Genomic DNA, 16822 nt, shown 5'->3' with positions numbered 1-16822 from the left:
ATGTATGGCAGTAACAGCTAGACAACAGCTGTATATCAGCTGTTAAACTCCTGCAGAACCTGGAGGCCAGAGCAAGAACCAGAGAAGCCAGCACTGCACAGCCCCAGGCTTTGATCCACAAGAGTCAGTTTTGACACCAGTCTCATTTTCTCTCACTAATACACTGCAAAGGTAAGGACTGGCAGTGCACATCTTTGAGGCACTTAAAGAACCAAAGGTTGCCTTCCATTCAACAGACTGAAACCTGATCGATCGGTATTTAGCAGGCAGCAGTGGCTCCATAACAGATTCTACAGTTCCCACACGCTGAACCAAAAGTCAAATTGCTTTTTTTTCCCCTTCAAATATCCTCCTTATCTGTCAGGAACTGCTGTTTTAACACCATCCAGTCAGCATGCTCCAATCAGGCCCTGAACAATTGACACCACAGTAATGGATGCAGCCACAATCTTGCCCGTAGATACTCTTGGCAATCCTTTTGATAATCAATCCTAATGGGACATCACTGGCACATAAGGCAATCACTGGATGTGTGTATGTATGGGGCTACTTCAAAATCTTACGCATGAAATGGCAGGGAAAGGCACCGGTCCATAGACAGCACTGCCTTCAGACATGCCTTCGAGAAAGTGCTTGATTTGCATGCAGGACTGTTGCGATTGCTCTGATGATGGGAGCTGAGCAAGCAAGCAGGTAATGCAACTCTCCCCTTGCCAAAATGTCCTCAAAGAAGCAAATCATGCTGTAAAAAAACCTAACGTGAACAACAAGAGGTCCAGTCTGTTCTTTTGAGTCATCTGATTTCTCCAACTTAATCACATATGTTTATATTAATTAGTAATAGGGAAGAAATACTATGGGAAAGATACCTGGATAGAGTGTTACTATCAGCATATGTTAATCACCCAGTGAACAAGTCCTGCTCTGTTCGCTGTGTGCACTTTCTGGGAGGATGCAAGCAGTGAGTTGAAGCAACAGTTGCAAATGATGTAAGAAATAATTGACCACACCACATTCTGCTATGATGGCAGACTTGATTCTCCACTACCTGGCACACAACGTCTACTTGCATTTTGGTGCCAGGAGTGCAACATGGGTGCAACTCAATATTATAAGCTTGCTTACAGAGATGTAGTTAGGGATGAGCTTGTGAAGGAGCTTGTTGTACACAGAAACATGTACTTGTGAGTTATACCTCCTGTCAAAAGCGCTTGATACTCTGTGGGATGAGAGACCTGACACTAACACAACACAGCATCCAGCAGAAGCTAAACCACATGGCTTTCTGTTGCACTCCCGTGCAATTAATGCTTCTAAGACCAAAGAAATGATATCCTTAAACTGAGTGCAGTTTCACTTACCACCACTTTCTTCAATCAGATGTAAGACTGACTGAGGCTTCATAGCAAGGACCATTATACTTATGTGTTCAGGCTTTGCACCCACCTTGCACCATGCTTATTGCCCCCCTCCCCTCCTGCACGCCCAGAGCAGAAGCCCAGCACTGTGTGATGCTGGGAATAAAGGAGAGGTGCCTTCCATCCAACCTTCTATTTCTCCCTGACTGGAAAGAACACATAGACCACAACTGAAGCTGATACATGTGCTGCACAGACAGAATACACGTGTAGGATAAGTGGACATCCTGTTTTCAGCTAGTTCTGCCAAGGGACTGCAGAACCAGTACGCTATCATTTCAGGGTGATATCTAACAGTAGAGATCTTCAAACTTTAAATGAGAAGGGATGTAACAGAAAAATATCTCTTGAACCTTTGGGCTACCTGACAGATGTCATCAATGCAACGCTTTGAAATAACTCAAAGATGGGTCAGAACATTCTGTGGGATGCATAAAATCAAAGTCAAAACAGCATGAAAAAAAAGTAATGTTTATTTTTGTTGTTTACAAAAGCATTAACACCTTATGCAAAAGCAGCATCCAGACCCATATATTTCCCTCATCCTCATGGGATATTGGCAGAAAGCAAGTATTTTTTTTTTCTGTTCTTTAGGGTTAAACACACTCTGGTGATGTAAACAGGAGCCACCCTGATTTCCAGAGCTCTGACTGCTTACACTAGCAAAAGGGAGACCTGTCAGAGCACAACACACTGAAACGTCATGGTGGTGACCTGCTCCAAGTGCCAAATTGTCACAGCCTGAGCTGAGTGCTTGACTCCAGATTCTTCACGACCTCCCCATTTTCTTCAAGTGAAACAGACCTGATTTAAATACTGTTTACACATGATGACTGCTAACATGAAGCAAGGCTTAATTTTACCTACCATGAAAAATTATACTCAAGTTTTTAAAGGACAGTAAGTGTTCTCAAAAACATTTTTAAGGGCGAGCTCTTTGAGCACAACAGTTGCTTACTCCTTTCTTACCTGTCTCCCCAGCACCTGGATGTCAAATGATTACTCTAAAGAAATAAGATTAACCTGAAAAAACATTCAGTACTTTTATTTTGCCTTCATCTTTTCCTCTTGATTTGGAGCAGTTAGTAGGTAATGGTCATACACTCAAATAGTCCACGCTTTTGAATCTATAGGTAAACATTTATTTATTAAGGGTTCTCTTAAAGTACGTGACTGCAATGACTTCAGAGACTTACCTGGAGCAGATTACTCACACTGCTTCCCACTACAAGTCAGCATCATTTCTCAGCTCCTCTGAGCTGAGGTACCTCCCTTCAGAAACTATGGCTGCTACTTCAATTTATTACACTGGGAGAAATAGCTCTGGCTTGTCCAACGTCTAAAATGACTGACAAATGCTACCCATGTATACAAGACTGATATTGGGTTTATAGATCAGTGAAAATTGCTTCATTTCAGTGCTCAAGCCATAGGAACTATGCTATTAGTTCCTGCCAACCTCACATCAAAGAAATATCATTTACTTCACACCCTCCTAAGAGCTCACGTATATGTACATAGGTACACACACGTGTGCACACATACTACGTGTGTGTGTGAGTGTGTATGTGTACACACACAGAATTTGTTGTAGTTCTTTTACACTGAGCAAAGGGCTAAAAGAATCCAGCAACTGTCACTGCTAGAGGAGAAGTAAAATGGTATCACTTCTATGGCATCAAATAATTGTAAGGTTGGTCCAAGAGCTTTGGAATGGGTAGCAAATAATTATAATTTCAGTTTGAATCCTGTGTACAGCAGAAACATTTTTACAGGTACACATAGTTCTGTGGCAAAATTCTGTGGAGCCTTGGGCTAAGTGATGACTTTAGCAGAACTGGCAGCATCTCACGTACGCAAATCTTGAGAAAGAGAAATCTGCATAGTCAGAAGTATTGCACTCATGGCCATGTCTACAGAAGTGCACACTTAGTAAGGCCATTATATTCAAGACCAAAATGAGACTCAAGCCTTGAATAATCAAATATATCATAAATAGATCTAAGGAAACAATATCACAGGATATGGGCTCAAAACAGCAGCACTGCAGAAACTCAATGTGATTTTTTCCCCCATGGAACTGCTAATCTTTCAAGCTGGTTTTATTCACATGTCCAGACATGATGTGCATCTATGCACGCATTCTCCATAAGCACTGTCTCTCTTTCTCTCTCCTTTTCTTTTCTTTTTAATGGTATCAAATGACCCAGAATTTGAGGGCAGGATTCTACCCCAGTTCTGCCCATAAAGTTTGAGTTGTTGTGAAATTTGAGCAGTTTCCATGTGTGCTGAGGGGGAGACATGATTTGACTTTCAATTCTTTTAGGTATTTGCCAGCATGCAAGATATAATTCTTACTTTACAAAGTATAGTACAGGTTTGACTATATGTCCTTTGCTACAGCATTTCTTGGTATGCTCTTTTTGGAGCCAGATCACATTAAGCCTATCAGTTTATCCAATCTGGCTTACAGAAAGACAGAGTAAACAACCAATTTTAATGCAAGACAAGGAATGATACAGACTTACTGGTTAGCTGCCCAGATCCCATGTCAAACAGAAAGAAGCTACTCTTTATCAAAGTGGAGTAAGCTACCTGGAAATCACATTGGGGTTAGAGTACCCACACCGGCCATTAACCTGTAATGGTAGGTGTGCAGTAAATCTGCTGTTCAACTTGCTTTGCAGTTATTTGCTCCATTAGCCATTCCAGAGCTAGCAGCCAGCCAACATTTTGGCTTGTTAAACAGTGGCATCTGTGCAAGAAAGAAGAATAGAGCATGTTCGCTCTTCCTCATGCCATATTGCATAAATGCGTAAGAGTCGTAGCAGTGAAAAAAAAAAAAAAAAAAAAAAAAAAAGAAAGAAAGAAAGAAGAGAAAAGAAAAGAAAGCAGCATTACAAAGGCTGGAGGAAGAACCATGAGATACAACAGATAGGAAAATGAATGGTCACATACATTACAGCTCAGCAGAGACATTCTCTCCAAATCCTCTATTCTGCCACAAAATCCACAGTCGTGGATATTACTGATAAGCCACTCGGGCAGTTGAATGAACTCCAGCATTAGGAATTATTTCCCAGTAAAACAGGTCACAACCAGACCTTTTTTTTCCCCTATCACCCATTTTTTAGGCTTAAATAGTTTTCATTGAAGTGACAAGCTATGAACCCAAGACAGAAAAAATGTCCATATTATGCAAAACAGGTCATAACAGGCAAATGGGTATTCGAGATGCATAAACTGTTACATGTGCCACGTGTTACTCTCTATACCTAGAGCTGCGTGTACTTTTTCCCCTCAGTAACGTCACCACTTCCTCCATGTAAGTTCATCACTGACAATGAGTGTTTCTGGCCAGAGCTGGGAAAAGCGCATTTCAACAGCAACGATGCAGCTCTTGCAGCGATGAATAAAGAACCTGTGAGTTCAGATGTGCTTTCTAACTCCACTCGCATTTTATTCACTGCATCCACAGCAACACAAAAATTCTGTCTAAATTTTCATTTTGTGTGGAAGGGAATTAACTTGTATTCCTGTTCACTTCACAAAAGGAGTGAAATATTAATGCATCAAGTAAGACGAAAAGCTGACTAAAAGAGGCTTCTTTTAGATCTTGTAGTAGCAGTTATGACTAAAAACTGATTAGCAGAATCACTTTGTCAATCAGGTTGAGAAGAACCAAGAATATTTTGGGACCAGATTTACAGAAGCCCAACTCTGTCATTCACATTAAAATGGTGACCTGACTGCCAGCGATATTTTGCCCACAAGTGCCTAGCAAATTGAGTATTGATGGGCATCAAACAGTAGCAGCATTTTCAGCATTGTGTTTGCTGTATTTAGAACTTTATAACTGAATTCTCTCTCCCCCAATAAAGTACCTGTCCTGTTGTTAGCATGACACGCTGTACTTCTAAGCAGATGTCAGTGTTGTTTTCTCTCCATCATAATGTTATCTTACAAGTTCCAGTGTCAATCAGCACCACAGGTTTAATGCAGGTCACAGATAACAAAGCCACAGGCCTGTTTAAATTGCTTGCTTCACACAATGACTGTTTCATATTTATAAGTTCTTAAAATGTTTTCTTCTCTTAGCCACGCTAAGAACATCACCCCAAAATTTAAGTTCAAAATTGATGTTTTGACCCAAAGTACCTGGAAATAAAATCTCTTTCACTCCCAAGGAAAAATTTCCTCCTAAATTATGTGAATGGATATTTATATTAGAGGACTCCGTATTTCAGAAATCAGTTATTTAATGCTCAATATTCTATTCAGCAGATGAAGAGGTAGGTATATTTCCACACAAGGAAAAAAAACAAAACAAAACAAAACAAAAACCAAAAACCAAAAACAAATAATAAAAAAATAAAGCCAAAAAAAAAAAAAAACCAAACCAAAATAAACCTGAAACAGACACTAAATTAAATCAAGTAATGTCTGAAAAAGTCAAACACTGTTTTGACAATACATGAACATGACGTTTCTGAAGATACTCTCCAAGGAGGACAAGAAAAGTTGCGCGTTCTGTTTAGATAATACATTGTAATTTGAAATTTAATAAATTTCTGGAAAGAAAACACAAGTATCCAAACGCTACTTCCTTCCCCCCTCCCTTCCCCAAAGAAATGTGGGTGCCAATGAAGCTGGTTGCATCAGTGGTAGTTTTAACTTTTGGACTGCTAAACATGGAATTAACTGCGATTCTTCCTTACATTCACCAACACCAGCAGTCTACAAGTTTACACAGAGACCATATGCATGATAATTACATAATTACAATAGAAATTCAACTTTAAGTTTTGTTCTTAAAACAATCTTCATAAATAATGAAAATATCTGTGTTCTAGCTCTTCAGTAACCTAAGGTTAATTGGTACAGATAGTGTTTTTTTCTTCCTTTTATAAACCAAACTGTAGGTTCCTCACTGCCAACAATGGTTAAGGCCTGGATCAAGTTACTCTCCTTTTGCTTTTCCCTTTTTCTGCTTTTTTCCATTTTCCACCACTGGATTATTTTCTGCTTTGCTTACTCCATTTGCAACAGCACCGTTTGCTATTTTGCCATTCTTTACAGGTTCCTTGGGCAGCTTATATGTCCGATAATAGAAGTTACCAAACAAGAAAATGAAGGTGATAGCATAGAAAATGACACCCCAGTGCATCCATTTAGGGAAAGGACAATCAATATAAATAGACAAGGCTGTGTGGCCAATAGTCACATGGAACTGCACCTGAAAGACAGAAAGCACATCATCAAAAAGGTTTGGATATATTTTGTAGGTCTGCACCCATACATGCTAATGTATTAACTCATGAAAACTGAGTAACAGTAAAGCAGGGGGAAAGCTATACTTGGCTGTCATAACATGCAACCTACTAGCTCTGAAGTGGATTTGAGAACTCAAAACAAACAAGCAAACAAATAAATAAAAACATACAGAGACACATTCAGTTGTAATTAATAGACATTCCTTTAGATTTTTCTTTTAAACACAGGTGATTTTTGGTACTCAGAATAGGATAATCACGTGCTTGGTAACTGACTGCTTGCAGATACAGGTGTTGAGGATGGTTGTTAATGCCATTCTAAGGTTGAACTGTGAAGCCATTTTTAGACCTTTTCCAGTCTCATAATGATCCTTACTATGCCATTAATTAATAAGTCATTGTTTGTTGAAATAAAAACCACTTAAAACTTAAAAATGCCCATGAGCAGTAATAAGTATTTAAGAAGACTTCTTTGCACAACAATGGTTGTATACTTCAGCAATTACTTTAACTGCTTAATTACGTTTAAGAACATAATAATTTCTAACTAACTTGAAATAAGACAGCCAAGAACTTTTGATAGGGACAGCACCTGTTCCAAAGCTGTACAGAAGAAAATCTACTCAGAGGCAGCAGCTCTTCAAATGAATGGAGAAATTTTACTTACCAATTGCAGTATAGTCAAGTATCGTTTCCACCACAGATATTTCTGAACTTTAGGGCCACAGGCAGCTAGTCCATAATACATGTACATAATAACATGAATAAATGCGTTCATCTGAGCTCCAAAAAAAGCTGTCCAGAAACAGAAGGAAGATTTTCATGTAATTAAAAAATAAATAAAGAAATATATTCTAGTATTATTCACGTGGTAGAAAACATTATAAAGCACAGTACACACTGGGCTTCCATCTTTGAATCACTCAGTGGGATAGTGTAGACCTTACTGATAGCATGCACTGGCAGAAATAGCTGTTTATGCAAGTAGGTGTTACTGCACTCGTGGAACTACTTAGGCAAAAGCTTTTAAAAATGTTTTTGTGAATAGACTGAAGTCATGCATTACACATTAGTTGTTGTAGTGTAAGTGCAGTGGCTTTGCTAAGGGAACTATTAAAAGCAGTATTTGACAGCGTAAAGTATAAAGTGATAGTAGGTTCTGAACTTCAATTTGTTAAGCTGTAATGAAATGTTTGAAGTTCACATCTCAGCAAGACATCAAGAAAGCCACATGGAAGTCTGATTAAAGAGGTCAAAAAACAACACAGAGCAAAGCCTCACTTGTGGCTGTAAGATGTTTAAGGGCACTGCAAAATTAGTTTATTTAAATGGCTCATCTCTGGTTTCTTTCTTTATGACTTACAAAATCCAGTATTTTTAAATAAAAGTATAATACTTTTTTCAGGATGATCCATGCTGGAAACTAAGATCAGTGTTCATGTTTGCATTAGGATCTCTTTGCACCATTTAACAGTGACAAACTAGATCATTTTAAGGTTTTATTACTCTACCAGACAGGCTCAAAAGGGAAGTGATGTATAAGATCAAGACAATGCAGAGAACAGCTGCTGAAATCAAACAACTCAGATATCCATCTGTGGCAAACTACGAGGATAATCTAACTGTTAGATAATTTATAACAGGTCTATCAATTTATACACTATCTCATCTACTAGCATGAGATATTTACATTAAATGACAGCCTAAAAGCAAAAAGTTAGTTTGGTGTTTACTGTATGTTATTCTAAGTATCTTAAGCCTAAAAGCACATTACCAACAGAATTGGGTATTTTCCCCGAACCCTCAGCTCTGTAGAGCATATATATCGAGAGGAACAACAACAACAAAAAAAAAAAACAAAAAAAAACAATGGCAACAAAGGCACAATTTAGGAAAGAAAGGATGTGGCAGGAACAATGGAATAAAATTCAATGACATAGGTATTAGAATATAAGAAGGACCAAAAAAGGCTAATAATGAATTATAGACTTGTGCCATGAATAGGTTTTAAAAGTTAATTGATGGATTTTTTGGCTCACCTTCAAGGAAGGTTTCAGAACTTTATATGTGTCTCTTAATACAAAAAGAAAGCAAACCCCAAACTCAGATATAATGCCAAAATAACATCTCCGTTAACTTCATTACATTTGCACACAGATTGTTGCTCATAATGAGATTTTGCAGTTCTCTGTATCTGCAAAAATTGAAGTTAGGCAAGACACATTCATCTATTTCATACAGAACAGTGATAATTTTGAAAACAAAACTTCATGCCTGCAGTTGATGCCACGAAGAAAAAAAAAGAGTTTTGCAATTCATTAGACTATGGGCCCTGGTATCTTTTCCTCCCCCACATTTCCCACAGAGGAAGATGATACACATTGAAGTCACTGCAGTGCTTCAGTGCTATTTAAACAGCCTTCTACTAATGCTAAGTCCAGTAGAACTTTTTCCCATTGATCATAAACAACAATAATTCTGCCATACATCCACACAAAATATGAGAGGAAGGAAACTCACCTTGTCCACCTGCAACCCACTTGATACCAATCCACCACAAAGTGAACATGGTGAAATGGTGATAGACATGAAGAAAACTGATTTGGTTGAATTTCTTCCTCAGGATGAAGAACACTGTATCTAGGTATTCGATTCCTTTGGAGACATAATACCACCATAAAGCAGCAGCTATCTGTAATGAGAAAAGTAATAAATAAATTAGTGGTTTCCAGTTCCTGTTTGAGTGGAATTAAATTATCTCCAGTAATCTAATGCAAGAGAAGAACATCTCTTCCATTCCCAAATCCTGGTAAATGTTGCTGTGGAAACATCAAATGTCTGAAAGTATTAAAGACAAAACCAATACTCCATTCATCTACACAGGCTGCCCAGGGAGGCTGTGGATGCCCCGTCTCTGAAGGTGTTCAAGGTCAGGTTGGATGGGGCCCTGGGCAACCTGATCCAGCAAATGTGCAAGTTTGGTGGCCCTGCCAGGCAGGGGGTTTGGAGCTTCATGATCCTTGAGGTCCCTTCCAACCTGGGTCATTCTGTGATTCTGTACTCTGGTTGTAGTAGTAGTAGTATTCTGAGTGCACTGCTCACAAATCATTACCACAAAAAAGAACTAGAAGTATTAAGAACATTACTATCTCTGGACAGTTTACCCATTAAATGCAAGGAGTTTGTGTCCTCATCCTGTATCTTGAGCTTTGTGGAAGAAGACTACAAAAGAGCTACCCATACTTATGGAGCAACATGGATACGGTCAGAACAACAAAGCTGAAAATTCAAGGTCAAATGAGCTGCAAAGGCTGAAACTTTACACAAAGTTTTTCAGTATCACTGGCACATGGATAGGAGGACACCAAATCATTCAATAAGCTAGGCTGAGGTAGATTTCATATCTATTAGGAAAATATTCCACTTAGTTTCTTCTAGTCTATTCAGTAACACTCTTTGGAAACCAGCATTCCCCTAGTGGCTACATTCCATTCAGGGAATGGAAGAAATGAGATCATGGGAGCCACACAAGCTGCGGAGATATGACCTATCTATCTGACACAATAGTGTTGCACATCTAAACTTCCCCCACTCTCAGTCCATCAATTACAGCAGATGTCATATGAACGTGTCCTCCTGTTGAAACCAGAATATTGCTATACCAGGCTAAGCCAAGAAGTTCCGTGTAGTAATTTGCCAATACAGTGATGTTGGAATACATGGTTTGTGGGGACTCCCTTCCAGATCAGGAAGCACAGCAATGACTGCAATTCCTGGCACTGCAAGTCAACTAGCTTGATATGCAAGGGTGGGACCAGAAAGTATCCCAGATGGTGACTCATTAATAGAATTTAAAAACAAGCAAACAAACAAAAAAGTGATGGAAATGGCAGCACCTGCAAGAAAAGCAGGCAATGTCATAACACACCCATTTGCAAGAAGTGTAGATAGAAGATAGATAGCAGAAAAAAATTAATAAGAAGGCAGCAGCTTCCCTGACCAAATACACATGAACAGGGATATCTAAGAGCATGGATGAGTGAGAGAAAGGAAACTGGGAGAATGAGCAGAGATCACAGAAACACAGAACCATACGTCCCTGTCTGCTGTTTTCCTTCATGTCTGTGAAAGAGCCAGAAAGAAACACATATCTCCTCAGAATAAGCTTGTCACAGCCATAAGTGGACTGGGAACATTTTAAGAAGTTACAGCAGAAGTCAAAAAAAAAAAAAAAAAAAAAAAAAAAAAAAAAAAAAGCAGAAGAATGCCGCAGTTCTGCATTGCAGACTCTGCAGTTTCCCAAAGGGACTGCACAGCTCACTGATGCCAAACTGCAGACTTCTGTGGAAACGTTAATCAACGCCCTTCTCCCTAATTGACACAGTACAGCCTACTTCAGATCTCAGGAAGAAGACACAGATTTTGTCAATTTTCTATCAAAAGATACATGCCAAAGTTGAAGAGATGCTTGATGAGAGAAAAACGACACCCACAGATACTGGAGTTCCCAGACATGCATACAAGCTGCAAGAACTATCAATACATGTTACCCAATATTCAGTACAGTTCTGCCTCTGGGACAGATAGGCATGTGTATAACAACACCCACATCAAGGCTTTGTCTCACACCCATGGATTAGCATCACAGCACAGCATCTTTTACAGATCTTTGCTAAAGCTGCGTCTTCTAAATAAATTAAGATAAACATCTTTTCATCTCATGAGTTGACAGTAAACACTTTGGCCTGCATCCATAGACTGACACACCTGCACTCACGCTCTTTGGAAGTGCAGTCTTCTGAGAAAACTGCAAAGAATCAATAGGTCAGCTACAAGCAAACTGCCTGAAAAGCTCAAAGCTACTGCATATTTTGCTAAAGAAACAGTGGAATAACCTGTAAATTTACTGTATGACATACAATACAGCAAAATGTACATGAAAAATCTAACATTAAACTATTTTGTGCCCAGGATGTTTTTGGAAAGTCAAACACTTTATTTCTCCTCTTTTTAATTCTAACTGTCTTGCAGAGAAAGCAATTACAGCATGTGGATCGAAGACAGCTTAATTTTTGATCAAAATGCTCCCCATTACTTAAGAATAAAAATAGCTTCCATTTCTTTGCAGGATAATAACTGCTGACTTTTATGTTTATATAGATCTTTTGCCTGAAAGCTCTTTTTTTCTGTCCTCCTGCTTTCCATTTTGAGGTTTTACTATTTATTCTTGACAGATTCCAGGTATTGGCCTAATCCCAGAGCTCTCAGTGCTTTATGAAGGCATTTTGACCATTAGCTCACAAGTGCAGAAAAAAAATCAAACAGATGTTACATTATTTTCCCAAAGTCAGCACACTATCAGTGACAGAGGATAGAAAGTAGAACAATACACCAACATGTGAGCTATTTAAGGAGTGGATGGTTACTGTCAAACTTTTCCTATAATGCACCAAAAATTATGACCTACTCCACAGTCTTTTGTTTTGGACGTAGCTTAAGAGCAAGTATGCATTAAAACAGATCCATTCCTGTAATGAATAATACTATTTATGACCATACAATTTCTGTCAGTTTTCAGATGCATCAATGTAAATCTGTTAAAACACCAGATGGCACAAAAGATTACACTGTAGCCTAGGATTAAGGGAGTCAACAAGAGGTCCAATCCTATGAACTCTGCTTGCTGCAGGGTCTTTGAACAGAGGGCTCTTTTAACACAGAACTCTGCTCCTGAACCCTCTTTTCTTATTTGAGGTTGGGGCAGCCATCCAGAAAGGGGTTTTAAGGAACAGGACTTCTTTTATAAGAGAAGTCATTTTCCTTCTGCTTCATTTATAGAATTTCATTTATAGAACCATGGGGCTTATCTTATTAAAAGTCAAGTTCTCATAGAAATTTAGAGGAAACTATTCGATCTGTAGATACATTTAAATAATGTGAGTAAAAGCAAGCAGACTACAGTTACAACCATAACTCATAATTGCGATTACAATTAGAACACTGAATATTAATTCACTGCAGATTCTGACTTCTCATCTCTCCAGAAATACAAACAAAAGAGACCAACCTTGTTCTGCAAAACAAGAACACATGTGCATAAGCAGAGGGTGCAAGTGACTATTTACAGATATTAAAATGTCTTAATTCACACAGAATTATGAAATCCTTCACTTCAGGTACTGGAGCATCTAAGGGAGCACTCCATTGCCTGGATTTACAAGGGCTGCTCTGAAATAAATGTCTCCTATATTATTATGTTGTCCCACAATGTCAGAGGCAAATGTTGCTGGTATGGCAGTAGAAGTTGAACCTTTACGCCAATATTCCATTACATTTTCTTGCCACGCGACAGATGGCAGCAGAGGGGCAGTCTGACAGAATGGCATCTGACATATGAAGCAAAGATTTACAACTGGATTCCTCCATGCAGAAAAGATAACACCCATTGACATTCACTGAACATTTATGGAGACCAAACAGTGGAGGTCAGCAAAGTGAGGCAGTGGGTGGGTGCATTTCAGCAGTGGTGGCAGTAACATGAAAGACAAACTATGTTCTGGATGGCCACACAGAGCTGTCATACCATGAAATGAAGAGTGTCTCCATCAATTCATCTGTATACTGAGCTTAATATCAACTTCAGTGCCTTGGAAACAATCATGACAAAGTTTACGCCAGGTGAGTCCCACAGATGCTTGCACAGGAACAGAAAGAACACTATATGCAAGTCTGTCAGGACCTATTGAACCAATATGGGGCTGAAGGTGATGGTTTCCTGAATCATTGCCATTAACAGTGATGAGACATGGCATCACCAATACCAGCTCAGATCAAAACTGCAGTTCGTGGAGTGGGAACATGTAAATTCCCCATTAATGGAAAAGTTCAAGACACTGTCCTCAGTGGGTCAGCACTGTCTTTTGTGATAGAAAAGGGATAATCTTTCTGCTTTTCCTGAAACATTGACAAACCATCAGTTCTGATCACTACATTACAATGCTGACCAAACTGAAGGCTCAAACATCCAGTATCAGGACAGAGAAGAAGACAAACTTTCCCTTGCAACACAATAATACCAGGCTTCCTATTAAATTGAAGACCATGGATCACACTGCCAAACTTGGCTGGACTGTTTTACCAAACCCACCACATAATTGAGATTTGGTGCCTTCTCAGTTTAATCTGTTTGGGCTGAGGAGAGATGGACTGTATGTATCTTTGCTTTGGAACTGTTAAACAGCTTCCTGTACTCCCTGTAGGCAAAAAAAAAATAGCCTTTGAATAGGCCCCTACATAGGAACTTTGTATTTGCACTTCATCCAGAAATGATAAAGATACAGAGGTGACATCAAGACTTCTAAATTTTCATTCAGATTGAGACATGCAATTAGTTTGACAATAGTTGTTCCAGCTTCCTAGTCTCCGTAACAAAGCATGATACACAGATGTAGGCCAGATGCTTCCTCTAGACTCCTTAGTTAAATTCAGTGCAAGTGTAGAAAGTATAGTTTTATACTTGCTACTCATTGCCTTAAATTGAGAATTTACCCAGAACCACCAGATTATGACCATACGACGGTCTTGTCCAATAGCAGACTAAACAACTAATGCAACACTTCAAAAAACTGAACCTTTTTCCCTACTCATCAGTTGCAAATTGATCATATTACAACCCCAAAGTTTAGAAATAAAGTTTATGCAAATCCACAAATTTGCAAAACCTTAAAAAGCTAGGAAATAAAAGAATCTTGGCCACACATACCATAGCCAATTACTATATTGTACTGGTCCTTTTGTCTTTATTTCATAATCCTTTGTTCCTTATAATAAACAAAATAGAATACAATTCTGTTGATCAGGTCTGATACCTGTACAGCATGTCTACATGTGCACCTAGAAGTGAAGCTATTAAACAGTTTTCATTTACGAACTGCTGCATCTCTTCTGCTTAACAATAATCAAAATTTGTCATGGCTTTGTAATTTTTGCTATTGGTATTCCACATCATGACATCATGTGAAGCACAGAGAAGAAGAACTACATGTCCCAGAGGACCTCACGGTCAGAGAGGAAAATACATCATGGAAGTGATTCTGGCTCTCTCTATCACTGCCTGGCAGTGAGTGTGAGTGTGCTTCCAAGCCGTGCACCCTCAGTTTCAAAGTAGGCTTCTTGGTCTTTGGAAAACTCTCTCTCACTTATTTTACTTGTTTTATTAGCCTCAATTTCAATTAGATTGTATTATATTGTGTTATCTTGCATTCCAGTATCATAGTTAGTAAAATAAGTTTTCCTCCTTAGATCATTGCCACTGCTCTGTTTGTTTCTTTGAGCCCAGCTCCCATCCCCCTACCCCTTCCCCTTTTCTCTTCTCATTTTTGGGGTCAGGGGACCCACGGGCCTACTGCCCCCCTGACATGGACATAAATTCATCTAGATAACTCTGTGACAAAATTCCTTCAGTTTATTTCACCACAGTCCCTCACTATCATTCAGCTGAGTATCAGGGCATTCTATTTTGCTTGTCTATTGGAAAAAAAAAAAAAACCACAACAAATAAATGGCAACATAAAACCCTTTTTTTATACTTCAATTATTTACTTTTAAACACAATAATTAACAGAAGTATTTAAGTGAACAACACAACAAATCCACAATAGTGGTAAAGACAAAAGACAAGTGACTATCACCGCTGTTCTGCAACATAAGCCATTATACAGAAGTTTTAAGAAACAAACTTGTCTTTCTCATTATCACTCAAGCCACTTACACAGGTGTTTGAGTACCCATGAACAGTCACTTTCTTGAATCATTTTTCAAGATGTGCTATAACCATCCAAGATACTTAGACCATAACACGCTTCCATTGCATTTTCAGGAACGTGTTATAATCTGCAGTGGATGAAACTTGCAAGGACAGCTGCAAGATTCTCAAGAGTCAGCTCTGCTGGAAGATAAGGCTTAACACATGAGCTAGTCAACAGTATTACCGAAGCTAAGAAGCATCTGCACTTTGATTTTAACTTGAATGCTTTCCAAAATACACACATTTGAAATCTAAGCTTCTGCAATGAAACATAGTGATAAAACATTCATCCAGAAGCTACTAAGAGTTCATGAAGCCAAACATGATAAAGGAGACAAAAAGTTGCCTCACCAGTATCAGTGAAGTGCAACCACAAGATATGCTGACAAATCTTACCTGCTTTGATCTAGAACTACACCTTTACTGTGGTAACGCTATATCATAAACTGCAGCATAGGCTGGCAACCAAAGCACACATACAAAGTTTATCCTGGCTCATGCAACCAGGGCTGAAGCCAGGGATAGTATCTTTAAGACTATGCATCCTTGTAGCAGTCAGATGAAAGTTAATGCAAACACTGACGTTTGTGATTAACCCAGCTATGTGTAACGTAATCAAGCCTAAAGCAATCAGAGAATGTAACGGGATACAGTACGGCTGACAGAACAGGTTTGGAAGCTGTATCTTCAGACAAAACTTACAACATAACATAGTGTTATATATTACACACACACCAATAATAATAATAATAATAATAATAATAATAATAATAATAATAATAATAATAATAATAATAATAATAATAAAGAAATACTCACCCTAACTTCATAAACATTATCTGAATAATCCACAGTCTGGCAGACATAGCTGTACCCTCGAGCTCTTGATGATAAAAACAGCTGAAAATATTAAAGCCATACATGAGGGGAAAGATACTATATAAACCAAGTTCAAAACAGTTACCAACAAGTTTCTTGCTACATTAAACTTACCTGCACAAAGTACTTTAACTGTCCTAATTAGTCTTAATACTACTGATGAAAACCAGTATTTAGTTTTAACAATCTGCTATCTCAATGAGCATTTTTTTCCTATAAAATTAAAAGTACTAATTTTCCTTGCATGTATTTCACCAGGTAAGTAATGTCCTGAACAAATATAACCTTAAGATATTCAGACATGATTCTTCTCTCAGAGGACTCTAGATTCAGAAACAAAAGATACCTAATTGCTTTCACAGAGGATGACAGAAACACAAATGCTGTGACAGATCAGAGCAGATTCTCTCTCCAGCAGACAGGGATTAGAGAATCTGCATCTACCA

At 38.5% G+C, this 16822-nt stretch overlaps 1 protein-coding gene across 2 annotated transcripts in view; it reads right to left on the bottom strand.

Moving 5' to 3' along the window:
- Positions 1–1873: 1873 nt before the first annotated feature.
- The window catches only part of ELOVL4 (ELOVL fatty acid elongase 4), a 35974-nt gene continuing 21025 nt past the window's right edge, over positions 1874–16822 (bottom strand). The window contains exons 3-6 of one of the 2 annotated variants that reach the window (XM_015859034.2): positions 16317–16397; positions 9212–9383; positions 7359–7486; positions 1874–6654 (exon numbers count right to left, since the gene is read on the bottom strand). In XM_015859034.2, coding sequence (XP_015714520.1) covers positions 6379–6654; positions 7359–7486; positions 9212–9383; positions 16317–16397 — 657 coding nt within the window. In that variant the 3' untranslated portion in view covers positions 1874–6378. The remainder of the gene's footprint in view (positions 6655–7358; positions 7487–9211; positions 9384–16316; positions 16398–16822) is intronic. The other variant, XM_015859035.2, reaches the window with a different exon arrangement.

Source organism: Coturnix japonica, chromosome 3 (genome assembly GCF_001577835.2).
Source record: "Coturnix japonica isolate 7356 chromosome 3, Coturnix japonica 2.1, whole genome shotgun sequence".
In the NCBI taxonomy this organism is placed as follows: Eukaryota; Metazoa; Chordata; class Aves; order Galliformes; family Phasianidae; genus Coturnix; species Coturnix japonica.
The sequence above is the reverse complement of the archived record's forward strand: the minus strand, read 5'-3'. Positions and strand labels throughout refer to the sequence as shown.